General features: G+C 34.1%; 1 protein-coding gene across 1 annotated transcript in view; it reads right to left on the bottom strand.

Moving 5' to 3' along the window:
• The window catches only part of LOC149537012 (phosphate transporter PHO1 homolog 3-like), a 256,191-nt gene that overhangs the window by 33,530 nt on the left and 210,580 nt on the right, over nt 1-12,081 (bottom strand). The window contains exons 7-10 of the mRNA XM_089806847.1: nt 5,740-5,860; nt 2,835-3,096; nt 2,460-2,564; nt 2,323-2,367 (exon numbers count right to left, since the gene is read on the bottom strand). Coding sequence (XP_089662973.1) covers nt 2,323-2,367; nt 2,460-2,564; nt 2,835-3,096; nt 5,740-5,860 — 533 coding nt within the window. The remainder of the gene's footprint in view (nt 1-2,322; nt 2,368-2,459; nt 2,565-2,834; nt 3,097-5,739; nt 5,861-12,081) is intronic.

The raw sequence follows: 12,081 nt of genomic DNA on the forward strand, positions 1-12,081 counted from the left end.
AAGAATCAAGAAGATGTTTTCAAGAGTTCACAGAGGCCATCCGCTTATAGCTTGAAGTGGATGACTTCAACATGAGTGTGTTGGATACATTTGCAAGATGGAAGTTTTCATTAAAGAATCTACAAAGTCAAATGGAGATTTGTAACAAAGAGATATTTGGAGCAACAAGCATACTCAGGAAGGTTACAATGATCTTGCAACACACCAATGAACTGGATTTTTTAGTTGTATGCAAATCCTTGCAGAAGTTTGGAGAGCTGGTTGATACCATGTGAATACTTCAAATCAAATTTTCATATGCTTTAAGTAGAATAGCAGTAGGATAGTTACATGTAAAGAGCATCTATGTTGTAAATAAAGGATAACATGTACCTGTACAACCAACTCATGTAGTTAAGTTGCTATCACATTAGGCATTCAACTTTGAATAAAGCCGAAGCAGTTAATTAGAGATAAGTGAAGGTGATTGAGAATTTCCCCTTTCTTCTCCACCTTTCTCTCTCCTATTTTCCTTTATAAAGGAGGGAGCTGATTGTAAATAATCATCTTTTGGCAAGGCAGGAAAATTCTATCAGCTTATGTGTGCAAACTAAGACTTGTTGCTTGGATGTAAATCTGAATTGCTATCAATAAAAGTTGTAGCTTGCTTTCAAACTTTGTGTTGATTCAAGGTGTTATGTGATGATTTTTTTGGATATTGATTGTGAGTTTTGGAGCTTTGATCAAGAGGGATTTGAATCTATTCGTGCAGACTTTGAGCTACTTATTGCATTCAAACCCAATTTGAACTTTTGAAGACCTTGTGCTGGAGGAGAACAAATTGTAAAAGATAATAGTAGCTGATTACTTAGAGCTGAAGACTTTGCACTTCAATTGTAAGTGTTTTTATTAAATTTGAGAGTATCTAGTAAGAGACTTTGTGCCCTACTATTTATTTTGCTTGAATCCTTTATTCGAGACACATACATGAGACTTTGGGTTCTTGTTTTTGTTTTACAAAATATAAAAAGTAAACTGTTGTTCCAAGTGTTGTTCTTACATCAATTCTAGGGTCACCAGTATTATCATAGCAATAAGGCACTTTTTGTGAAGTTGGAAAGTTAGAGTTGTTTGCAAATCACTCTTGAAAAAAGAGAAATTGATCAAGAGAACCATCTTTTTTGTGATTTGTTAAGTTCCTATTGAAGCCACCTATAGTAAGAAGGGAGTTGCCCCTATTGCTGAGAAGAGAGAGAAATTTCATGAAGTGTTGCCTAAAGTCACAATTTTGTAAGTCCTAGTTAGTGACGTAAAAAGCTTTTAGCCAACAATGCCCAACAACTTCTCTAGAACTGTACAGGTCTATGATCATTGAGGAAGTGTTTCAAACTAATTTGCAAATGTATTGAGAGCATAGTACTGGCTAGATCAGTACTATATGAATTCCGTAACAACTGCTTGGTTAGTGCATTAAAAGATAGTATTATGTATGTTACAGAAATCTGGTATGCAAATGCTTGATAATAGTATTATTCCTCATGAAAACCAAGCATCTGTTTGCTGATAAAGACTCCTAGCGATAACAGTGATAGACTAGAGGTTTTATGTATGTTAACATGACTGTATTTGGTCCCATATTTCTGTTTTTGTAAGAGGATATCATGTTTTAGTTTGATGTATAAGTCGTATTTGTTATTTGTACCTGTTTATCTGCTGTTGGCAATATCGTAGTACCAATATAGGAATCTTTGTTAGTTGAATCTGTGTAACTGGAAAAAAAACACTATTACAAAATGATTTACACCCTTTTAAACTAAGCAATCCTAACTCTTAGTTAGAAATCCTGAGTGCGTCTCTATGCATGCATCAGTGTTGAATAATTAGTATTCAAGGCTTTAAATTCCCATGGAATGAAACTTTCCATTCTCATTAAAAGCTAAAATTTCAAGAATCAGAAGAGCACCATAGAAGGTTACAAATAGCAATAAATGATGGGGAATTCCAAGAAGAAGGTAAAATAACATAAAGGATATAAAGATAGGGAGACACTCACCCATCTGCCTATCTCTTATTATCAAATAAATCCAATACTAATTTTCACATTTTTTTGTAGCAATGCCAATTTGTCAGGTTTTAAAACCTATTTCAGTAATGCACTTCTGTATCTGACCGTTTATTATTATATAATATTTTTGGTAGGAATGACTGCAATCTAAACTAATTGTACAGAATCTACTAATGCATTGGATTTATAAAGATGATAGCAAAAGACCAGTACCAAACTTTTAGACATATGGAAGACATTGTGACATAAACTTCCTGCATGAATGGAAGAAAACAAACCTGACTAGTCAACTGATCTGCCAAAAAAAAGTCAGGAAGTAAAACCTGCCAAATAGAGAAAAAATATGTTATAAGCTTTCCTTAAATAGAGGTCAGATTATGAATGAAATATCATAGGAATTATGACTAACAAGTACCTTATAAAAGGGGGTACAGATACAGTGAGCTGCACTCCAAAGGAAGAAAAATCGGCTTGAGTGGTAAAAAACTTTGAATGGTAAAATTAGTGCTAGCAGTAGAATCTGTAAGCAAGCCCAAAATTGCACTCAAACAAGATGACTCGTAAATATTTGTCATGTGAAGATTAGTTTCCCTGAAGATCAAAATAAATTTCTGATCTTTAATGCACTTAATCTTGCTGTGTTTCCACTTTACATATTTTTCTTTATGCTATCCCTTCTTTGATTTATTTGGAAACCAGCAAGCAATTCATTTTCTTCAATGATCAAATAATAAGAATCTTCAAAGTAGAATTATAACAATAGAATTAAAAAACCTTAGTTTTATCTTACCCCACCCAAAATTAATGGAACAAATTCTGCATATCCTGCTTGAGAGTTTGCATCTTTATCACCACTCAGTGACATCACAGATGAGATAGCACCAGCCAGTGACATTACGGAGAGCACTGTGGTGATTAGAAATACATTTCTGTATTCTAGTTCAGTTCCTGGCTTAAATCCAAAGATGAAGGGATAATTGATTTGGAAACGTCGCCAAAAGTACAAATCTGCTGCATACATGAACATGTGTAGGAAAACAAAGCCCAACAAACTGTAACAAAAAATAGAAATTACATATTCAATACAGAAACAAAATGACTGGATCCCAATGTGTTGTGCCAAAAAATTGATGCTAATATTATGAGACAAAACCCGTACAAGTAAAGCTTTTTAAAAATTATTTCCCAGAACAAATCTGAATTAGTACTTTATTGCATGTTCCGTATAGTGACAGCTTGTAAAATAGCATTAAGTTGATAAAAGAGACGCTTGTAAAACCACTTACCCCGAACATGAGAAACAAGTTGAGGACCAGACAAATAGTTCTGACGGAAAAATCTCAATGTAAAAGTCAATTTCAAAATGACTTGCATCAGGCCAAATCCATCTTCCTATGCAGGGTAACTATGTATTAGATCAAAGCATGAAGCAGAAGATGCACAGGAAGGATGATACAGGTGCATTGTAGAAATATCTAGATTATTACATATATAGGCAATTATTTGTTTGTAACCTCCCAATAATCTTGTAGTAATCTGAATTCAATTATTTAGAAAATACATAGGGAGCTAGAGAAATATTAGGGATTATTGTTTGACCTTTCTTCAATCAGTTGATATGTTATGGATTTATTATAGGCTTTTATCAGTCTAGTTGTATGTATAAAAAGAGGCAATGTTTCAGCCCTGAAACAGCGATAGTCTATGTACAATAAGAAATATAATATAGTCTCTATTATCTCTGTTATTGATCTATATCTTGGTTGTATTAGCTCCGCATCGGTTTGTTATCAAAGCTAGGAATACAAATTATTGGAGATTGAATCACGGAGACTAAAGGAGAATAATTCTGTCACTGAAGTGATTGCCCAGATAAGTAAAAATCTGATTGCTTTTCAGGAACCACTGCTTGGAGGATTGCTAACTGGAATTCTCTGCCAAAAACTATTGCTAGAATTTGCAGATATTTCTTATGCTATTACAGATATTTTTCCACTGTCCAGAATGCTGCTGGGAGTCAAAAAAAGACTGCATCAATTGGTGTTGATTGCAGCCATTGAAGACCAAGAGTAAATTTTGCTGCCTTGATGATAATTGTGAAGAACAACTAAAAAAAAAGAGGGTGATTGCAAATTTGAAAAAGACCAATCTGCATGAATGAGATCACAGATTTATTCGTCCCATTTGGTAAAAAGGGGCATAGCTGGTCGTAGAGGTGAATCAGATATCGCTGAGAAGATAGGACTGCCATCTCTCTATAGAAGATTGCTGTCAAAAATAGATAACAGCCAAGAAGAAGCTGCCAAAGTCCAAATTGTAGGAGAATAAGGTCTCAAGTCATAGAGTAGAAGCTGACAAGATGTATGTTGTTGTACGATGTTGCCCTTCAGAGATGATCACTGCAGATAAGGATATCGATGTTATCACTCCAAATGCCAAGGTGATGGGTCTTAAGGATATCGCTTTGTAGTACCACCAATTTATTGGATGTGGATATCTGATAGCAAATGATTCAATGTATGTAAGCTCAGTCCAAATGAGTGTGTAGCCTTGACTATGGGCAATCACAACAAGTCTGATCATGTGTGATGCCCGCATCGAGCCTGTGAATAGTCTCAATCACAGTATATGTAATAATGTCGCTCCTGGTTGTGTAGATGGAGGTGATTTCTGGTTATGGCTTGAACCGAAATAAATTTCCTGTCTATGATAGAGATGTTTTCTGCTTATGACATCACCAATTGAAGGTCTAATTTGAGTGATAAAGAGAATGGCCAAACTCCAAAGGAGTAATGAATGATCTGCAATTGAATATCAAGCCTCCAAGGCCATTGTTGGTCTTGGATCTGTACATAAGGTAATTTTGTAATTAGTTTAATTAGGTCATGAAGTGACTTCACCTAATTAGAGAAATGAGCAAATTAAGGAGGATCTATCCCCTTATAAAGTGCTCTCCAATCGGGATTCCCGCATAGGAATTACAAACACAAGAAGATGAACAGTGGACTTGATGATAAGGATCTTCTAATAAGCACTATCAACTGTGAAACTATAGCACTTATTAAGAAAGGAGCTTACTAACCCAAATGGGTGCCAAAAACTCAAATTTAAAGTTAGATCCTACTTAAGCCAAGGTGGCACACAAGTGCATCCCCCTTGAATGCCTAACTGGATCTTAGGGTACAAAAGAACTAATAGCAACTGAAAATAGGTTTGGCTTAAGAGGAGAGAGGACAGTTTGTAATTTAGGTACCAACAAAAGAGAGGGAAACTGAGCCAATCATCACTGTAGTCTACTACTCAACGCGAAGCACCCACATAGTCTTGGAGACATCCAAGCTCCCTTCACCATAGCTATCCATCATTTCTTCCATGCTTCCCAATGTAGAATATTTTTTTTTAGACCAAGATGCAAATAATTCTAAGTTGTAATTAACTTCAATCTAAATAGATTTTCCACTGGAAACCTTTCTTCGGGTGTACTTTGGTTTTGTATTTCTCCCTTGTTACTGAGTGCTTGGGATATTTTAAAAAATTGTGATACTTTGTTTCAAAATATTCATGGCAGAAGACCTTAATACTAAATTATTTAAATTATAATCTCTTTTAAATACATATGAGCAGTTTTTTAAGAATGCAAAGATAGATCACAATCCAAACCATTTTCCTATAAAGAAAGCTATATATGAATGTACCTGTAGAGAGGAAAAACTGCATCCATGTAGTGAGTAATCCCATTATTGTTGTAAACATCTCGAGTCACGATGATTAGAATGAGTGCCACTAAGAGGGCGATGGAGCAGCCAGTAAAAAATCCTAGATTTAACAAGAGATTCAAATTAGATCTTTTAATTTTAAGTGTTATAAGAAATCAGCCATTTCTTTTATTATTTTACTAGCTAGAATTTTATTTAACAAGTATTTCCAAAATATATAACTTCGTGTTTCTAGAAAATTGATCTAATTAACATCAAACTTCTTGTACATTTTCAAACATGTACTAATATCATCCTTTTTCACTTTGCACTACAAATGTCTTTTTTTACATATGAAAATTCTATCCAAATAAAAAGGGCAGATTATCATTCCTATTTAAATGAAACTAAAGTCAAAAAAAACGTTTCTGAATCAAATGAAAGAAAAGGATACAAGAGAACTATTTTTTGAACAAAATAAAGACAAAATTATAATTTCTAATGCAATAAAATAGATAGATAGAATTACTGTTCAAATAAGAATAAAATCCAAGAAAATGCTTGGTGCAAATGCAATAAAGATGCATATAAAAAATCCTAATCCAAATAAATTCCAGAAAGGCAAATGGTAGGTGCACCAAAACCAAAAAAATGGAAATAAGAAATATTGCTAATACGGGAATTCATGAAGAAGGTAAAGGGACAACTGTCTACATGAGGATCTTTTAATAATTATTCAATGTTACACCATCACTGGGGTGCGGTAGTGCAGAGGGTCATTGAGACGAGTTTCGAGTGTGGGAAAAAAAGGGCCTCAATTTAGGGATGGCAAGGGTGTGGAGGGGAGGGGAGGGGAGGGCGCGAGGTTGCATAGTATACATATATGACAGAAAATGCTAATTATGAATTGATGCTTCAATATAACATACCAAATATAGTTGAATATAGAAAATTGAAATGCGATTCACAAACCATAAGTTCAAACTTCAAACTTCAAACTCCATAACCATTACCAATGACCATTGAACTTAGTAAAATTATAAATGCTAAAATTTTTAAATATAATAATGATAATGATAAATGAAAAATATAAACCATACATAGTACGGTGTACTATGTAAGTCAACCATTGACTGTCAATTTAGCAAATGACAAAGATGAAAGATTCAAAATTCATTGTTCAATTCATCAAATGACTATCCTCTTGCTCCTTTTGATCTTGCAATCCCTTGAAAAATCACTCAGCTCTCACAAACTCCTCCAACTTCTTTTGCTGATTGTTGTCCTGCATTCTGTCAAGGTAACAGTACAAAACTTTTTCAAACTAGTTTCACATCTCTCTAAGGTGAATTTGATATTCAATTGCTTAATGTTGATCGATCAATCAACTCTAATTCATATATCAAATTGTTGTACTAAAGGCTTTCATTAAGTCTTTTTAATTTTTCTTTCTGTTGAGCCTATGCTTGATTTTTTAGGCCTTCATCGTTCTTTTCTTTTCTTTTGAGTTTGCATTTGTTGGTTTTTAGTCCTTTGGTCTTGGTCAAGTCATGGCTTTTGGTTACTCCTTCGATTTGATCTAATCTAGAGCGTAATTGGAGATGTCAATCAAGAGATATGGTTGTTTTAATGCCCAAAAAGTGGACTTTTTTGTGCAACAACACGAATTAAAAATATCATGTTATAATTTTAATTTGACATTCGCTTTTTGAAAAATATAACTTAAATTCACTTTATGTTATATTTTTCAGTTACTTTATCATTTAAAATTTCTACTTAATGTAACTATAGTGCACATTATGTTATAATTTTAAGTTGAGTTACTTTTTGATTTTTCACTTAAATTGACTATATTAACCATATAGTCCAGTTTAATTTTTGACATTTAAATCAAATACTCATTTAAATGTTACTTTTTAAATGATAATTATATGTTCTATTTTTAATATGATATGTAAATATGGTTTATGTCCCATTTAAGTAACATTTTAATGAAATTAAATTGACATGTGCTTATTAAATCACTCTAAGTTATCAAAAGTGAACATTGTATATGCCATTACATGTAAAATCCATCAAAAGTGGACATTTTATATGTCATTGCATATAAAGTTCAACTTAGAAGCATAAGGTCATCAAAAGTGGACCTTTTTGGTGCCATTGCATCCAACATGTGAGCTTCACTTAAAATGTACTATTGCATCCAAAATGTGAGCTTTCAATTAAAATATGCAATGCATCTTGAAAGGTGCGATTTTCACCAAATGCATTTTTTAAAACATGTCATGTCTCTCAAAAGGTGTGATTAGCATCATGAGGAGTTTTTAAAACATGCAGTCCATCCCAAAAGGTGTGATTTGCATCTTACGCATATTTTAAAATGAAATGTCCCCTTTTCTGATTTTGTATGATATTTCCAACCTTTAATCAGATCTTTAAGATCAAACAACTGATATCACAAAGATCCACCAAATTTCTTAAGAAACCCCAAATTGGGTATGTCGAAAATAGTGCCAAAAAGCTTCACACCTTCACCTGTTATAAATAAATCTGAAAGTAGACATTTTTACAGAAATTTGAGCAGCATAACAGCCTATAAAATGTCATTTCCAGATCTATATAGCCTTTACAAAAAAGCTCACAAATGTAGGACAAAAACTATGCTCATCGGGCTCCCGAAATTAACACAAAAATGCCCGAAAACACCACAAAAACACTAATAAACTATCTCAGAAGTTTAATCACGTCCCAATACATATATTCAGCTCTATTTTAACAGCTTAAAGTCTGAAATACAGCAGCAACCAAAACTGATATGAAATGCTCAACTGAAAACACCCAACTCATGCAAAAACCACACCCAAAAACCCACAAATCTACACTGTTCAGCACAAAGGAAAACTCTGTATGAGCATGCACATGGAATGGCTTCAAACTCCCGTCCTTAGCCTTCCTGGAAACCTACAAACTCCCGTTCTTGGGTCTCCTTCTCCACAGGTTTGGCAGCCTCTGAAGAATAACAAAGAATGAGCAAAAATCAAGTTCTGGAATGTGCCCAAAATGCCTCCAAACCCCTTAAAAGAGGGCATAACTGTAACTCACGTCCAAGAGAGGTTAATGAAACTTATTTTAATAATAATTTTCATTTATTAGTCCAACGGTTTCCAAAGATTAACCCCCTTTTTCCGAAACTTCACTTTCTTGGGCCTGCCTGCCTTAGCAAAGATTTTCTTTTTTAATTATTTGAAAAGGGGACATGACATAAAACATGCTATGGACACAAAAAGGTGTGATTTGCATTGAAGTTCATGTATTTGCTCCCAAGAAACTTGTTTTTGGAAGAACGCATGCAAAGAGTCTCTAAGAACCCGATTTTGAAGATTATGGGAGATTTCCTTCATACTTTTTCATGAGATCTTCTCTAATAGGGTCATTTTTTCCTATCAATGGATTTTCCAACATTGAAAATGGATTCATCTTGCTCAAGTTCCTTCCAAGGGCACATTTTTGGTAAAAAATTCAAATAAATCTATTTTTGGCTAACATTTTTGATCCAAGAGGAATTGATTTGGCATTATATGTGTTCTACATTGCATATTGATACACATTTTGGCTTTTAGAAGCCAAAAAAATTTGATCTCACACCTTGAGAAAAATGTTTTTTTTACAAAAAATGTCCCATGGCATGTGCATATCAAAAACGTTGGAATTTAGAGCAAGAATAGGGCACGTTTTGGCATCTACCATTAAAAAATGCCTTATTTTCTGCCTTCTCCATTTTGATTTGCAAAGTTCAAAAAATTCAAAGTGTTTCCTAAAGAAGTTTTTAACATTGGAGCTTTTCTCTCCACCATTTTTGGCACTTAATGTTCATGTAAGTGGACAATTTCTTTCTTGCTATTTAATTTTTGCTTATCTAGCTGACTTTATGCACATTATTGCTTGATGATTGCCACTTGTTGAAATAGATATCATGGAAAGTGCATTTTTCTTTTAAAAATGAAGAAATTGTTCATTTTCATGTCTTTGGTTTTTCCCCAAACTCCAAATTCGAAATTGTGTGTTGAAGTGCTTTGCTTATTGACATGTTTGAGTCATTTTCCAAAGGTATGTCTTTCTTTTGAGTTTTTGTGTTTTGTATGCTTGCTTTCTGGTTTTCTCCACTTTGGAGAAGTTACAAGTTCTATCCCAAGAACTTGTTCTTGTTTCACTCATGCAAAAATATCATCACATTCCATTTCCATCTTCCATGTCACAACACTTCTCATCTCATCTGACAAATGTGATTACATTTTTTCCATCTCATTCACCATATGCACATGCATGTAGTCCCATTTTTCGCTTCCATTTTCACTCATCTCACTTTCTGCATTCACTCGCACGACACAATTACACAAAAAGCCTTATGTGTACTTGCATTTCAAAACTCCATTTTTGACTTAAAGTTGCTTTTTGAAAAGTCAAAAAGATGTCATTTTCATCTTTTATGTACTTTGACTTCACCTTTTCAAAATGACTACAAAGTTCATTGTCCCTCTTCTATTTTCCATTACCATCTCTCCATATGCACTCATGCCTCCATGAGCAAATACATGCTTTTCTATTTTACGTATCTTTACATGCTTTGCATCTCATCCATTATCTGCACTTACATGTAAAGTGCATCCTCCATCCGCATTCGCACCTCATCTCACTTTTCATCCCCCACTGCATGTTGCACTTTCATGTAATCATTTTTCATGCAATAAAGCTCAAAACCCTAAGTCACATTTGAAAATCAGCAATCTCCATTCGCACACATTCCCATGCATTTCACCTTCACACATTCATTTCCATCTTCCATTTTCTACCATCATAACACTTCATTTGGCATTTCATTTCCATTCACATTTGATCTTCATTCATTGCATACATATATGATTTCTTTTTGAGATCATTTCATTGGATCTACAAAGTCTCCAATCTGTGTTCGAATCTTTGTTGCTGATCGAGAATCAACTTGTATGGAGATTCTCTTTGATGATGTCTGTATGTTTTGGGATTTCTGTGTTGCAGCACAAGCACAAGAGATGCCCTCACCATCAAAATCAAAATCCAAAGGCAAGATGAAATATCAATTCAATAAAGAGTTGGCTCATGCAACTACATCATCAGTTGTATCTGTTCTTGATAACGTGATGGACACAAAGATTGATCATGTGGACATGGCTGATTTTTTGTAGAGAGCAGAAACCCCTGTTAGCCACAAGATAAAGCGCATCCAAAGAAGTCTCATTCACTTAGTGTCTACATTTCTTATGGTTGCCATGGACCCTAATTTCGTTCTTGGATGTGCAAGACATTTCAATCCAAAATCAAAGACAATCAAGGATGCTAATGGAAAGGTTATCATTAGCCTTGATCTAGAGATCATTGAGTAGATTTTCAAGGTACCACATAATGCAAAATGTACAGATCTAACCAAAGAATCATCTTTGGCAAGTTGGAATGAGAAGAAAGGTGATTATTAGAAGTATGTTAACCAATACTGGTTAGACAATAAAAGGAACAACTTCTCAAGATGGCCAAAGACCATTCATCAGTCTAACTTTAAACAAGAATACAAACATCTCTTCATTCTATTTAGCAGAGTTTGTGGTTTCCACTGATTTCGAGCCATGGATGTACAAATTCATCTTCCAAATCATGAAAAATAGAGAATGTATCTTTTGAGGAGATTTTATTAGCACTGCACTTTACTAACAGTTGCTCAACATAGGAACTTTAACACATTTTTACATGAACTCCTCCCTTGTCTACATTGCAACTTCTATGGGATCTTTCTCTGGTCTCTCAACCAAAGAAGATCATCTTCAAATTCCTGTTTGGGATTACTATGACTAGATCACTCTAGCTAATAGTAAATTTCATTACAGAAGAGTCCAGAATGTTTTCTTTGAGCATTTCTGATGTTTATTCAATAAATAGTTATCCATCAAGAGGGTATCTGATGCAGCATGGAAAAAGGTGAATCAATACGGTTGTATTTTCGTTTAGTTTCCAACTTTTACATACTTGAGAGTTGGGTATTTTAAAGGAGAACCATATACCTTACCTAGGTATGATACAAATCAAATCATCTTGATGGAGTCAGCTAGACAACTCATGGAAGTGTAGAGCGATCAACATATTATGCATAGGCCTAGTTTCGGTATCAGTTCAGCCAAACCCTTGGTGATTGGCAACTATTCAATCAACTCTGTGCACAAAGAAAAGAATATGGAAGCAGAGTTGCACTTGATTACTTTAAAGAAGTTCAAAGTTTGATTTGACTTTGATTATTGAGAAATGAATTCTCAAATG

This window comes from Cupressus sempervirens, chromosome 10 (assembly GCF_028749045.1).
Source record: "Cupressus sempervirens isolate cs-2001-9-10 chromosome 10, ASM2874904v1, whole genome shotgun sequence".
Lineage (NCBI taxonomy): Eukaryota > Viridiplantae > Streptophyta > Pinopsida > Cupressales > Cupressaceae > Cupressus > Cupressus sempervirens.